Source organism: Pteropus vampyrus, unplaced genomic scaffold (assembly GCF_000151845.1).
Source record: "Pteropus vampyrus isolate Shadow unplaced genomic scaffold, Pvam_2.0 Scaffold14, whole genome shotgun sequence".
Classification (NCBI taxonomy): Eukaryota; Metazoa; Chordata; class Mammalia; order Chiroptera; family Pteropodidae; genus Pteropus; species Pteropus vampyrus.
Genome location: NW_011888795.1, coordinates 11,593,656 through 11,609,295, shown reverse-complemented (window position 1 = coordinate 11,609,295; position 15,640 = coordinate 11,593,656). Strand labels below are relative to the sequence as shown.

Genomic DNA, 15,640 nt, shown 5'->3' with positions numbered 1-15,640 from the left:
CAGCTCTCGAGTAAAATTATTTGGTGAAATTGGGTCTAGATTGAAATAGCATTTGTTATGCCTTTGTTCACGTGTTATGTGTAATACCACTTCTAGAAATTAAAAGCAAGGTGCTGAAGGGACAGGCAAGGAGAAAAAAATATGATTAAGCAATTTTAAGTTGCCAATCTACCATGCATCCATATGCATAGCTATGCCTTAGTAAATAAAGAGGGATAAAGGTATATGCTTATTCTTTGTATCATCTGGAAACATTTATTATAGTTCCTGTCAATAATCCTTCACACTTCCAAAATCTCACAAGTCTGTCAATAGGAAGAAAATGGAGAAAAACGTAGATGAAAGAGTTCCTGTCATTTTGAAAGTTGCTTTATAAAAATCGAAGTATTCTCTCTGAGATTTCCTATGAGAGATCCTTTACAGTCTAAAGCAAATGTAGTTTGATCACAGAATAATTCTATTCTGATTTTTGCTTTACTTTTAGTGTCCTAACTTTTTCTGACTTATGTCCTGTTGATAAACATGTGATGCTTTCTCAAGAAAAAGAAATCCTCTAATACCTTTCTTTATCTCCATTTATCCATATGTTTCATAAATTTGGAGAATCAAGTGTTGATCATTCTGGAAGTCTTGTGTCATGCTCCAATTTGGAGTGATTGAAATGTTTTTGCGATGTAGTGGGGGAAAAGGAAACATTTTTTTAAATGTCAGTTTTCTTGTGTTAGGGGATAAATATCAGTAAGATCTCATCTTACCAGATTGCACCAGGATTGTCCTAAACATTGGAATTTTCTTTTATTTTTGGCTTTTAAAATCAGGAAATTTCCTTGGGTTGCCATACTTCTCTTTTTAGTTTTATTTGCCTCCGACTGACCACACTGGTATGATCTCTTTCACTGCAGTATGATCACTGCTGTGGTCACTTTCAGTGGAGATGGTTGGAAGATCGGGATACGGAGGAAACGTGACAAAAAGGGAGAAAAAAGAAAAAAAAAAAAACACACAAAACCTTCATTTGGCCAAATCTGGCTCCTAATACATTTAACCAGTTCCAGAATTAGAAAGCCTTTCTGTACATTTTCTTCTATTTTTCTCTTTTTTTCCTTACGTAATGAAATTAAAACTTTTGGAGCCCACAGTTGACATTTTTCAGAAAATTGAGTTATCAAGGCAGTAATTATTTCACGGGGAGATAAAACTCTCATAGCCCTAACTGTCAAATAGGGCCCTTTTCAGATTTTAATTACAAAATAAAATTAGTCTGCTCTTCCTCAGAATGGTTTGTGAGTGGTTAAACAGAGCTTTCCCCCCCAATTCTGGTGGTCGTCGTCAAACTCTGCTAATTAGCAATGCTGAGAAATTCCAGTTAACAAGGACATTCTCCAAGACTCTGCAGGTTCCCTGCCGTTTGCCTTCATTTCCATAAGAAGATTAAGAGAGGAGGGGAACACACTCAAATGCAGATGCAGAAAAGAAGCGTTTTTTAACAAGCATCATAATAGTACGATGCTTGGCTAGTTCTCACCTAATTACTGCAAGTTAAACCTCTATTTGCCACTAAGAAGAAAAAATAAGTCTACAGTCCCCTATCCACAAAATTGTTAGTTGGCTTCAGATATAATACTTGAGGGATGAAGAGAGTTTAGGAGAGAAATATCAATGCAAAAGATTTTTAAATAAAATTGAGCTACACTTAATCAGTGAAGAATTTTTGGCAGGGGACTGCCTATAGTAGAACAAAATCAAATCTGAATATCCTAGGAATTATGCATTTTTGTTCTTAATTTCTAATCTTGCTCTAAAAGTGTGAATGAAGCTTTTTGGGACCCATGGAAGGGAAATGTTACACTCTCTTTAGATTAAGCACTTTTGATTTTCATAAATTGTGCCAATGGCAACATTTAAAATTTTTGGAGGATGAAGCACCCTCTTCCAAGTCTTATTTTGATTCCCTAGTAGTCAATGGTGTATTGTTATTAATACTGTAGCCGTCTGTTATAAACCTAAAACAGTACTGCTTCTGTCATCTATTATGATTATTGTAGTTATTATTATATTTAAGGGCCAGTGATGGTGCTAGATTGAAATAGAGTGGCCAATGATCTGATTTTTTTAAATGTGTATATTCTAAAAAATCTAATGAGAAAATTGTTTCTGCTATCACCATCTTCTTTAATCTTATTTTCATAGCACATTATTATGCATAAACGCCAGCCACAGTTAGTTTATTGCCTTGATAAGTACAGCAGGCTTAATTAAAATAAAACTGTAAATAAATGCAACCAATGATAACACAATTGTAATGTATTTCCATAGCTTATTTATATGATAAAAGCAATTAACAAAAGACCTAGCCAGCCCCTTTAATCTCTTAAATGAATTATTATAGAGTTCAGACACAAACACATGCATCGGAGAATGTGTAAAAGCTTTTATATATTATCCTGAGGAAAAATTTGTACCTCTTACTACTACAGAGAGAGAGAGAGAGAGAGAGAGAGAGAGAGAGAGAGAGAGGTTAAAAACATTTGCTTTTTTAACCATCCGTTATTAACATTTATTTTAATACATATATACCACCATTATCCACACCAGCCTCTTGGGGTTTTTTTCTTCAAATTTAATTATCCATAAGCTTTTTTTTTTTTTTTTTAATAATGCTACTAAGAGCAGACCAGTGGATACACAATCAATCATAAAGTGAATGCTTGGTCTACCCTTCGTGGTGTCTGGACAATCATAATTCATTCATATGTTGAATCTCATAATTTGTACCTATTTTCCCCCCATGGTTTAACCTCCCACTTATCTCGAGGTTATATATGTATATTTCTAAGTTAAGCAAATTAAGTGATTCTTATAATTTGGTTTCATAGCTTATATTATATGTTAACTTCTCTTTTGTTTAGATTACGTGTAATTAGTTCTGCCCATCCCCCTCATTTTTTTTCTTTTTTTCCAAACACCTTTTAAAGGTAAAAGCCGTAGTCGTGGAAAAGCGAATCCACCAGTAGGGGGCGCACCCGCCACATCCCTAAAACCAAGACGCGCTGAAAAGCCGTGGCGGCCTTCTCCAGATCCACTCAACCTTTTCTCTTTCCTAGTCTCCACGTCCGTGAATACCTTAATATTACACCTCAAATAAACAAAAGACATTGCTTTATTTTGAAGAGTAACCTATATTTATGTGTTTCTAGAAGGCCAAGATCATCCTTCCCAGGTTCTCAAGAACTAAAACAAACCCTAACTGAAGAGAAAAAGAACCTGCGGGGTGGGGGTGGTGGGGTGATTGGAAATAATGATTTATTAAGAAAAATCTGCGGATTCTTTTTCTCAACTTTTCTGGGTTTCCAGTGAGCACACTTACCTTGAATTTGACAGGAACAGAAAAACTTGGGAGGGCAGGGTTTGAAGAAGTTGGAGTGGGGCTGATGACGGTTATAGTTGTGAGGTTAGTAAGGAACAAAACAATGCAAAGTTCTGTAAAGATAATAAATGAAACGTGGCCGACAGATACTATTCAGTATATTTTCTTAGGGTGAGTGAGAGTGGATCAGGGGAGGAAGGGGCGGAGAGAGTGTTACAGAAGAAAGAAAATAAGTAACCCTGAAGGTTTAAGCCTTTTATAAAAAAAAAAAAAAAGAAATGGCATCAGGATTCCCCCCCACCCCACCCTTTGTAGTCCAGTGCATTTTAGCCACAAAGATCCCAACAAGAGAGTGGAAGGAAACTTAGACGGGGCTTTGTTTGACTCCGTGTAGCGACAACAAGAGAAACAAAACTACCTATTTGTAACGGACGTGCTGCCATTGCTCTCCGCATTGAGCTCCTACCTATTGAAATCTTTACGTCTGGACAATGGGAGAGCGGCTAAAATTACCCTCTTGGGTCCTGGGCGGGCAGGATTTCTGAGCCCCTACCCCCGCCCTCATCTCATCCTCCTGCAGCCCTGGCCTTGCTGGGATCCCCCATTCCCCAGTCCTGGGCGCCTTCTTCCTGCCGGCACTGCCTGCACCTGTGCCTGGCGAGCACCACCCCTCCTCCCAGGCCTAGAGCCCCCTTGGAGCAAAGCCCCCGGACCCGGGCGGCCCAGGCAATGCGGCCACCACGGTCGAAGTCACTGGGGGGAATATCAAGGCTGGTTCTGCTCAAGTCCTCTGAACTCTGCGTGGGAGGGAGTTTGTGAGTGCTGCCCAAATGCCACCTCCATACAGTGCCGTGGGATGCCAGGAAGTTGTGCTTACGCTCCCCCACAGCCTACACTTCTGAGCGTCCTTCTGTTGCATTCTTTCATTCCCCTATTTCCCTTTTGAAACCTGGACAACTGAAGTCCTTCTTTTGGGGTAGGCTCAGCAGGAGAATGGGGAGAAAGGACCAGAGGACGAGCATCCCCTTTTGCACCGACTGAATGGAGAAAGACTGGTGGGAGATGTGGCTGGGGTAAGGGGACAAGCTGTGGTGTGGTTTCCTGCGCCAGAGAGCTGAGTTGGGCGGGGAAGAGCGTGGTTGCAGCTTACCCAGGGCCTGCCCGGCCTCGCTCTAGAGTCGGCCGCATAGTCCGAGCAGGATTTTTTTTTATTTTTTTTTAAATAGAGCAAATTGCGTGGAAGCAAGGAGGGTTTTGAAGACAGAGCTTTCCGTCTCCTGGCTTCTTGTCGGGACAGTGTGAGAAGTGGGAGAGCAAGTGTCGGCACCTGTGGAGAAAGAGGGGCAAAGGGAAGAGCGAAGCTAGGGAGAAGCACTAGAGAGGCTGGAGTTGGGGGGGGGGGAGTGTGCGGAGGAGTCGGAGAACAATGACACACAAACTCCAGCACTGCCGGTTTCCTGAAATACTAGTAGGACAGTCGCCCTGAACCACCCACTCTGCCCTGCCCCACCCCCACACCTTAGCGGCCTCTCGCGCCCCTGCCTCATTTCAGCAGCCCGCACCAAAAAGTAAATCAATATTAAGTTTAAAGAAGAAAAAAAATTGCAGTCTTAGTGCTGTTTACCCACTTCCTTCGAAAAGGCGTGTGGTGTGACCTGTTGCTGCGAGAGGGGATACAAAGGTTTCTCAGTGGCTGGCAGGCTGGCTGTGGGAGCCGCCTCCCCCTCCCTTCTTCCCCCTCCTCCCCCTGCCTCCCCCTCGCGGCCCGCGGCGCGGCAGGCCCCGCCCCCTTTCATGCAAAACCCGGCTGCGAGGCTGGGCTCGAGTGGAGGAGCCGACGCGCTCTGATTGGTCGCTGGAAACCCATTTATTCCCTGACAGCCCCCGTCACATGGATGGTTGTCTATTAACTTGTTCAAAAAAGTATCAGGAGTTGTCAAGGCAGAGAAGAGAGTGTTTGCAAAAGGGGGAAAGTAGTTTGCTGCCTCTTTAAGACTAGGACTGAGAGAAAGAAGAGGAGAGAGAAAGAAAGGGAGAGAAGTTTGAGCCCCAGGCTTAAGCCTTTCCAAAAAAATAATAATAACAATCATCGGCGGCGGCAGGATCGGCCAGAAGAAGAGGGAAGCGCTTTTTTTGATCCTGATTCCAGTTTGCCTCTCTCTCTCTTTTCTTCCCCCAAATTATTCTTCGTCTGATTTTCCTCGCGGAGCCCTGCGCTCCCGACACCCCCTCCCGCCTCCCCTCCTCTCCCCCCGCCCGCGGGCCCCCCAGAGTCCCGGCCGGGCCGAGGGTCGGCGGCCGCCGGCGGGCCGGGCCCGCGCACAGCGCCCGCATGTACAACATGATGGAGACGGAGCTGAAGCCGCCGGGCCCGCAGCAAACTTCGGGGGGCGGCGGCGGCGGCGGCGGCAACTCCACTGCGGCGGCGGCTGGCGGCAACCAGAAGAACAGCCCCGACCGTGTCAAGCGGCCCATGAACGCCTTCATGGTGTGGTCCCGCGGGCAGCGGCGCAAGATGGCCCAAGAGAACCCCAAGATGCACAACTCGGAGATCAGCAAGCGCCTGGGCGCAGAGTGGAAACTTTTGTCGGAGACGGAGAAGCGGCCGTTCATTGACGAGGCCAAGCGGCTGCGAGCGCTGCACATGAAGGAGCACCCGGATTATAAATACCGGCCCCGGCGGAAAACCAAGACGCTCATGAAGAAGGATAAGTACACGCTGCCCGGCGGGCTGCTGGCCCCGGGCGGCAACAGCATGGCGAGCGGGGTCGGGGTGGGCGCCGGCCTCGGCGCGGGCGTGAACCAGCGCATGGACAGCTACGCGCACATGAACGGCTGGAGCAACGGCAGCTACAGCATGATGCAGGACCAGCTGGGTTACCCGCAGCACCCGGGCCTCAACGCGCACGGCGCCGCGCAGATGCAGCCCATGCACCGCTACGATGTGAGTGCCCTTCAGTACAACTCCATGACCAGCTCGCAGACCTACATGAACGGCTCGCCCACCTACAGCATGTCCTACTCGCAGCAGGGCACCCCTGGCATGGCGCTTGGTTCCATGGGCTCGGTGGTCAAGTCCGAGGCCAGCTCCAGCCCCCCTGTGGTTACCTCTTCCTCCCACTCCAGGGCGCCCTGCCAGGCTGGGGACCTCCGGGACATGATCAGCATGTACCTCCCCGGCGCCGAGGTGCCGGAGCCCGCCGCCCCTAGCAGACTTCACATGTCCCAGCACTACCAGAGCGGCCCGGTGCCCGGCACGGCCATTAACGGCACACTGCCCCTCTCGCACATGTGAGGGCCGGACAGTGAACTGGTGTGGGGGTGGGGGAGATTTTCAAAGAAAAATGAGGGAAATGGGAGGAGGAGAGTAAAGAAGCAGCATGGAGAAAAACCCGGTACGCTCAAAACAAACAAAAAAGTCATCACCCACAGCAAATGACATCTGCAAAGAAAAGAACAACAATCCCATCTACACTCACGCAAAAGCCGCGATGCCGACAAGAAAACTTTTATGAGAGATCCAGGACTTCTTTTTGGGGGACTATTTTTGTACAGAGAAAAAACCGGGGGAAGGGGGGGTGGGGAGGGCGAGGGAATGGACCTTGTATAGATCTGGAGGAGAGAAAACTACGCAAAACTTTTTAAAAGTTCTAGTGATACGGTAGGAGCTTTGCAGAAAGTTTGCAAAAGTCTTTACCAATAATATTTAGAGCTAGTCTCCAAGCGACGAAAAAAATGTTTTAATATTTGCAAGCAACTTTTGTACAGTATTTATCGAGATAAACATGGCAATCAAAATGTCCATTGTTTATAAGCTGAGAATTTGCCAATATTTTTCAAGGAGAGGCTTCTTGCTGAATTTTGATTGTGCAGCTGAAATTTAGGACAGTTGCAAACGTGGAAAGAAGAAAATTATTCAGATTTGGACATTTTAATTGTTTTAAAATTGTGCAAAAGGAAAAAACTAGAATAAGTACTGGCAAAACCATCTCCGTGGTCTTCTTTAAAGGGGCAAAAGTTTTAGAGTGTACTAAATTTTTTTTAACTTACTGTTAAAGACAAAAATGGCCATGCAGGTTGACATCATTGGTAATTTATAATAGTTTTTGTTTCCCAACTTTCCATTTTGTTCAGATAAAAAACCGACATGAAATTACTGTGTTTGAAATATTTTCTTATGGTTTGTAATATTTCTGTAAATTTATTGTGATATTTTAAGGTCCCCCCCCTTTTATTTTCCGTAGTTGTATTTCAAAGATTCGGCTCTGAATTATTTGAATCAGTCTGCCGAAAATCCATGTATATATTTGAACTAATACCATCCTTATAACAGGTACATTTTCAACTTAAGTTTTTACTCCATTATGCACAGTTTGAGATAAATAAATTTTTGAAATATGGACACTGAAATTACTCTTGAGTCTTTCATTTATTTGGATAACATTGTGATTATACATAACTCCTTAGGGAATATGCTGTGCTCAGCCAAGAAAGCAAAATACCTAGACCTTGGTATTCTGGTCCAGTAGCATGTGCTAATGTTAACTGCAACAAATAAATGGCTGGATGATTAATTGAATAAGTACTCGAAAAATTGAAGTGCTTATGTCATTTCTAAAATAGAAACTAGAGACATATATTGTAAATCCACCCCCTCCTTTTCTAAGCAGCATGAATAAGCATGATGGGGACTTAGACTTAAACTGATTTATGCCACTTGTTGCCAGAAAGGAGTCAATTCTGAAAATTTTCATGTAGCTTAGCAGATGGGGTATTGAGCCAAATCAGAACCAGGTTGGCTGGTTTTGTTTTCGTTTTCTTCACAGCACAATGGCCCTTTGGAAACCTGGTTACAGGGGAAAATGATGCTTCTTGTATCGGAATAATTGCAAACTAGACATGCAAAGTGCTCATCTGCTGGGTGGGTGTTTGGATTACTCCAGCCTTGCTATTGTCTGAGTGGAAACAAGTGGTTTGCTTTCTTTGTTCCTTGACTTCATAAACTTTCTCCTCTACATTTTCCTGTTTAGGGGCGAGGGAAAGCGAAGAGCGTCTCGCAGAACTCTCCGACTTATCACGACTATTATTATTATTTATTTTCTTTTTTTTCCTCTCTCTCCCTCCACGAATTCCATTTCTTAAATTTGGCAGCGCGGGTCCAAGCCTGTAGACCCAAATCGGATAATCTCTACAGCTGATAACAAGCAAAAGAGAAGCCAGGCAACAGCCATATTAACGAAGAAATCAATCACCTCTGAGGTAGATATTTTACTTTGTCGGGTCTAATCACATTTCGAGATGATTGTGCTTTTGATCTGTTAACCATGTTTTACTACTGTAGTAGAGAAGGAGGGGGAGGGGAAGGAGTGGGGTAAACAATATTGGATTTGCTGTTTTCTTTTGCCCTAGGAAAGGTAAAGAAAGACTCTAGTTGTCCTCAGTGGGAGCGGAAAAGTTAGGGAATGGCGGTGGTCTTTGCATTTAGCGATGTTTCTGCATCACAACCGACTCGGGCTTTGGCGCAGCCGGAGAATCTGTAAGACCAGCTCAGGGACTTTTCTTCCTTAGTTATTACTTACTCACTCATTTTCCCCCACGGAAGGGGATCAGAACCAACATTTGAGCATTCTTAAGACCGCGCGGGTTTGCTTCCCACAAGAGCTTGTTGTGTCAACTTGCTACAACTTTGGAGAAGTTGGAATCCGGCAGCGCTTTCCGTCCTTGAGTAAAGTGCCGGCTGCAGCCACTAAGTTAGCTCATCCCTTTGGTTCGCATCTTCTAGTTTTCCAAGAAAGTATTTCTTTCTTGAAGTGTCGCTAACGTTAGTTCTGGTCTCAGCCGGAGATATCCTCATATTTTCTCTGTTTTAATTTCATGTGGAATTGCTTTATTTTAAGTGTGTATTTGTTGTTATTCCTTTTGTAATCCTCGTTTTTAGAGTAATATTGTACTGGGAAAGGAAAATTATTATGCCAGTTCCCAATTCTAAGGCATCCCCCCTCCCCCCCGCACACTAATTAATGCAGAGACTCTAAAAGAATTTCCCCCGGCCTGGCCAGCCATTGTAATGCATATACGGATTATTCACGTGGTAATGAGCACTTTCGACAGTTCTTGCTCACACATACGAATAAAAGAAACTTTGAATAAAGATCCAAATGATCTTGCTGGGGGGTGGGGAGGATATTCCTGGAATTTGAGCCAATCAACTATATAGAGTGTATATATTTAAAAAATAGAGATATATTAGAAATATATATTGGGGTTCATAGTAATTGTACTGCACTAACCACCCTAAAAAAAAAAAAAAAAGCCCACAGTATCAGATTAGAAAAAGCAACAACTTTTTGGCAAAATGCTCAGGGTCAAATATTTTGCAAGAGGAAAGAGTGCAATAGTTGGGGAAGTTAAACTAGTTTTGAATAATTGACACTCTGCATAAAACAAGAGAACTCCCATTACCCCTCTTATCTCTTCATATCTCCTAACCAAATGAAAGTCAAAATTTTATTTGCAAATATAAATTATTTTGATAAACTGTATTTGAGAAAAATTATACATGTTTCATTGTTCACTTGATTGGGTTAAATATTCCCCCAAGATGTGTAGTTTCATGGCTAAAATTAATATTAAGCATATAATATTTTAATTATAATGTAATTTCCAAAAAGGGTAAACCCTTAAACTTGCCAGAGATGGTTATCTCTTAGTGCTAGGTTAGTTGTCGAGTGCTCAGTTCCTTCCTCGGGATATTATTCTGCTCACTGAAATCATTCAATTTCCAGTGGGGGGGGGGCGGTGAATTTTATGTTTTGTTAACCTTATATACTGAATAGAATGTGCAGCAGGATAAGATTATAGTTTGTTCCCTCTGCAATTTTTTTCTCTCCCCGCACTCCCCCTCCATACTTTATATCAAGAGCGTTAGAATATTTTGCTGAGCTGTAGTAGATTAGCAAGGTTTCTTGCCAATGCTGGGAAGCTGGTATTACTGACGGTCCCAGGGGAAAATGGCTCACATTAACCACTAAATGAATATTTGACAAGGGCTCATTCGGAGGTATTATTACTATAAATGTGTCCCTACTGGACTTTTCAAGGGTCAAAGAGCAACGCTTCAATTAATTATTTAGTCTGCTAGTAGATTTGGTTGTAATAGCTGTACTTATTTCTAGAACCAACACATTCTTACAGTAGGAAATCTCAGGAGAATCTTCTCCATCAGCAGTGCCTTGGATTGAAACACACACAGAGCCCTGATATTCTAGAGCTGACTTTTTCATAAAACCTTTTCTGACACTGGGGGGCAGGGGTATAGTCTCTTTTGCTATTTCATTACTGTTTTTTGGTTTATGAGGGAAAAAACAACATAAGTTAATTTCTACATGTCTGGCAAGGGCTTTTTGGGCCTCGCAGTTTGGGGAGGGACGGGAGGGGATTTATTTATACCTTTGCCTTTTTTAAGTGGAGAGGTCACAGGATTTCAGAGACTCAGGCAGGGTCTGAATTTAGAAAGGGTACACATTCCTGTTTGCCAATAAAATTCGGGCTTTAAAATGGAAGGCTCCGTAGGCTGAGTACTCTGAGTTCTAGTAGCCTAGTGTAAATTGGGGTGCAAAATAGTCCCTCCTCCTCTCCCCACCTATTCCTCTGAACACTTCCAGGTGTAGTGGGGGTGGGAGCTGAGTGTTCCTTTTCTGCTGTGTCATAAGTTCCTCCATGATAAATGATTTTGAAAGTAACATTCCTTAACAATAATATAAGGTGAATGAATAAGAGATAAGCTGCAAGGGGTGGGGGGACGGGATGCAGTAATTACAAACCTAATTCATTCAGCTTTTCAGAACTTTTGTTGTGGGAGCTCCATTGACGGGTTTTGAGCTGCCAGTTTTCTCACATTAGAAAGAACTGATCAGCGCCTCAGGGGAACAAGAAATACTCCTTAACTGCATAGTGATGGGGTCTTCATTTAGAACCATTACAAGAAGAAAATTAAACAGTGCCTTTGTGTGCACAAGGTTTACTTTTCAACTTCTAACAGTTTATAGCTAACTGCTCTGAGATTGAAGTTTGACTGTGGTTTGTTGCCTGCTAGTTGGCACTGCTTGTTTGCTTGCTTGCTTGCTTGCTTATTTATTTATTTATTTATTTATTTATTTATTTATTTATTTATTTATTGTAATTAAAAGAGCTTTTTATATCCCCTGCCCCCCTTTATTTCTTGCTCCTGGAGATTTTTGCAAAACAGGTCCTCATATTTGGCTTTGTGGAGTTTCCTTTGCCATGAGCTTTCGCAAAGACTTGAGTTAACATTCTCATACACTCTCCCCCTTCCCATTATTGCCTTAAAATAATTTGCATCTCGCTGTATTTAATGCTGCCTTTACTTGCTTTCAGAGCAAAGTCTGCTTTTCAGGACAGCCACAGTGAATTTGAGGATCGAAGTTGATTTATTTCTTTTCTTTTCTTTTTTTTTTTAACCGAAGTTGGAAGATGGCTGGGTGAATTTCCTTTGGGACCTTGTCTATGAGGTGGATCCCTTAAAGACAGGATAAGGGGGAGAAACTCTTGACCTTTACTGTGGAAAATACAGATAAAGTTCAAAGGGACACAGCCTCCGGAGTTCTAGAGAAAGCAGTTGTGGAAGGAGCTTTCCAAAGATAACTGCCCAAACCAGATAATTGATTTGGCGTCTTTCATAGTTATTTTCTATTAAAAACTTTTCTGGAAACCTAACCTTTGATATCACCCAGGGAGACTTGTAATCTCTCTCCTTTCTCACAATGCTGTTCAGTTTTAAAATTCTTGTTTTCAGTTTTTGTTTTGCTTTTGTGGTCTTTAGGAAATAATGGAATTGACTTCCTTGTTTTGACTAAAAGACTTCTCTTTGGAAAGATGGGTTACTAAGACAAGGCCAAGATTTCCCATAGCAGAGAGCTCTCTGTATGCAGGTCTTGATGAATTTTATATTTTTGGTGTAATGGTGATATTTTTTATTTGATCGGTGTACACAGTTTCTCTTCAAAAGCAAAGAGAATGTCCTTTCCTTTCAGGACGCAAAGATGTTTGCTGCTTTGGGGCTTTTGGACTTGAGATGCTTGCTCTACTTTGCAGAAGTGTCAGGTGATTTAAAAGCTCCAAGGAGTAGTCGTTTTGTTACTCTCGTCTGTCTGCATGTACAGAATGAAGTGTGCACTGTTAGTAAAGGTTTAGGCGCCCTGAACTATAATTTGCCTCCCTCTCTGAGCTTCGGTGCTGGGTGCTGGGCGCAGCGACTGTGGGCGCGCCGGCCTCCCACCTTCCTGCTCTAGGGAGCGCGCCGCGCCCAGCGCGGGGAGCGGATGTGCCGCCAGATGGAAGCTAAGGCGGCAAGCGCCAGGCTGGGGACCTGACGTCACTGCGGCCCTAGCCATGGCCCCATGGGGCTCCCTGAAAAGGTGCTGCGTGGGGCTCGGGTTCTCTCCGCCTAGACCCTGCCAAAACGGCCCTATTTCCGCTCTCACCCCTGGTGGGTCCCGTGTCGGGCAAGTCTCGAAAGTCACCCGAGGTGTTGCCCGCCCTCACCCCTCCAACGGCCTCTATCTGCAGCACCCCATCCCCAGCCCAATCCACGTTGACCTCGTAATCCCAAAGGCGTTTCTAGGCCCCAAAGTTTCCAAAGCAGAGGTTGTCCTACCCAGGTCCTGCTTTCTTCTTGCCTCCCACCTCAGGCCTTACTTTTAAGGGATTGTTTGTCCCTGTGTGGTGCATTAGCAATTTTGCTCTTCGTCCTTCCTGACTCCAGGGGCTTCGGATTGTCATGGCTGTGGGAAGCCCCAGGGGTGGTCTGGGCTCTCCGGAATATCGGGGCCCTCTAGTATCAGAGCAGGTGGGGATGGGAGAATGCAGACCCTTCACTTTCCATTTGTAAAACAGGCATCATATCTCTATATATTTACCTCGCAGAAGACAAGTACAAAGCCACTGACACAAAATAGGATGAATTGATAACTATTACTTTTCCTACTGTCCAGCGCAATTAGTTGATAGGGAAGGCAAGAGATTCTCATTTTAGATGCCAGAGATCAATACAGAAATTCGAGTCCTTCCTCTCCTTTCTGGTCTTGGGGAGTGAAATTAGCTTTATTCAGCCCGCTCTTCTTCCTTTCCCAGTGCTCTTCCTGGTTTAGTGTTTGCCTAGGAAGTTATCCTGTGAACTTGCCCTCTCTGGCATCTTCCTGAAGGAAGCGATACTGCCATTCCAGGCAGGAGCAGCCCCCACCCGCTGAAGGCAGAAAAAATAATTACTGTATTAAAAGGAGCGGTGAATTCTTCCCAAGGTTTCTTATCGCTGGCGGCCAGGCCAGAAGCGGGACTGAGCCCCCACCCCCACCTCATGACGTCAGGGTTTGCAAGGCCCCGGGGATAAAGTGATTCGTTTGAGTGTTCCAGAAACGGCCTTCCAAACACTTGCAGGGCGAGGCCAGTGCGGCCGGTCTGGTCTCCATCCCCACTCTCCAGCCCCAGTGTATGAGGCTGCGGAGGCACTCGCTTCCCCCCTGCCCCCCACACTCCAGAGCATAACCAAACATACAAATGGTCTTCAGCAAGTATACAGTCACGCACACAACACCCATCACCATGGCACCCGAGCTCATAGGTGGGCTCTTTTTCCATATATATGGAAAGTTATTTGATTTGCTAGCTAGAGTCTGTCGTCAGGTCTGAAGGAGTTGTTTTTGTATTTTGTCCTTTTTGTTTTGAGACGCTGGACAAATTACACCAAAAAAAAAAACTTTACAAAGTACCCCATAGGTTGATTTTACTTGGCCCTGCACAAGTTTCCGTGGTGGATTAGGAATTGGACTTCCAAGCGTTTCTGGTTCTGATATGGTGCCATAGATAGGACAGTTGCTTCTGGTTTGCCATTGCTATGCCATTAACATTTTTCTTTTCCTCTTCATTCCTAATAATTTGCATAGCTTTTTATAATCTTTTTAGGATTGAGAAAATATTGTTGAAAGAACTCCTTGGAACCTGACTTAAACTTTAGATAAGAGGAAAGATATTTGGTCGTGGACTTTGTGTAAAATGGGTAGAATTATTTGTTGGTTGAAAGTACCTCAGCATTTTTAGGGAGATGCACTTTCCAAGTTTTCTTTACAAAACAATTTAATTCATTTAATGCCCTTCCAATGGGAGGGGTCCTGAGAACTAGGCCTTATGTTTTGATATTGGTCCAAGATTTTACAGACTAATGATTTGCTGAGAATTAGCCAATATTTCACATGCAGTCTGTTTAGTATCAAGTCACATCCAGGTCGATTTGACTATCACACTTAACACCTCAAATCTGGATTATTGCATAACATTATAGTTCAGTCAGTCTGAAAGACTAAGTGGCCAACCTGTCTTCTGCTCAAAGTCTTCTTCTCTTTCTTTGTTTCCCCCCTCTACCTTCAAGGAAAAAATCTTAAAATCAAGTTTCTTTTGTGAGAGTTTGTTTACCCCAACTTCTGTTAAACTAGACTAACACTCTCTCATCAGCTTTCTAAACACTCTCTCATCAGCTTTGTGAAATGGTGCAAAAACATCTTGGAATCTAAGATGACAAAATAAACCTGAGCATATGGGGAGAAGACTTCGTTGTTAGGAAATTGATTTAAATGTTTAGCTCACACTTCAGGCTCCATGCCTCCCTTACCACCCTCTTTTGCTTTGCTCACTGCCCGCCCCTGGCTCTCGGATACCCCACCTCTATTAGCAAGCTGTTTCACCGGCATAAATTATGAATGCATTTCAAGCCGGCCCTTCTGATAAGATAAATCAGGGGCTTTTCTCTTTTGCACATTTCTGCTTTCATTGCCATTGAAACTTCTCCCAAGCCATGCTGCAGCATCTCTCTACAAACTTGCTATCCCTGTGTAAACTATAGAGGTACGGTTTCAATAGGAAAAATCAGGTAATCTTTTTTCAATAAGCCTTACAAGTTAAGGATACAAAATATTTCATGGTTAGTCGTGTGAGCTTCAAAATTAGCTGCATATAAAGTATTTTAAGTTTTTTTTTTTTTTTTTGGCTGTCACTGGCTGGCAATACTCATTTTGTGTGTGTGTGTTGGTTTGAAAAGCAGGAAGAAATGTAATGAATTGAGTGCTGTCAGAGATGTCTTCTGTTTGAACAATCTGCGATGGGCTGAATGGCAGGGACTCCCTCATCCAGTGCAGGTGCAGTAGAGCTGGGGAGGGGGGGAGGAGGGCTCCCTCTGTTCAGTCAAAAAGCACCATTCTCCAC

At 43.5% G+C, this 15,640-nt stretch overlaps 1 protein-coding gene across 1 annotated transcript; it reads left to right on the top strand.

Annotated features, from left to right (window-relative positions):
• The first annotated feature begins 5,211 nt into the window (after positions 1 to 5,211).
• SOX2 (SRY-box 2) lies at positions 5,212 to 6,774 on the top strand. The gene has a single exon (XM_011382865.1). The coding sequence runs from the start codon at positions 5,700 to 5,702 to the stop codon at positions 6,660 to 6,662; it is 963 nt and encodes a 320-aa protein (XP_011381167.1). The 5' UTR covers positions 5,212 to 5,699; the 3' UTR covers positions 6,663 to 6,774.
• Positions 6,775 to 15,640: the final 8,866 nt, after the last annotated feature.

Coding starts and splice junctions, on each gene's coding strand:
- SOX2 (XM_011382865.1), top strand. CDS start 5,700: ATGTACAACATGATGGAGACGGAGCTGAAGCCGCCGGGCCCGCAGCAA.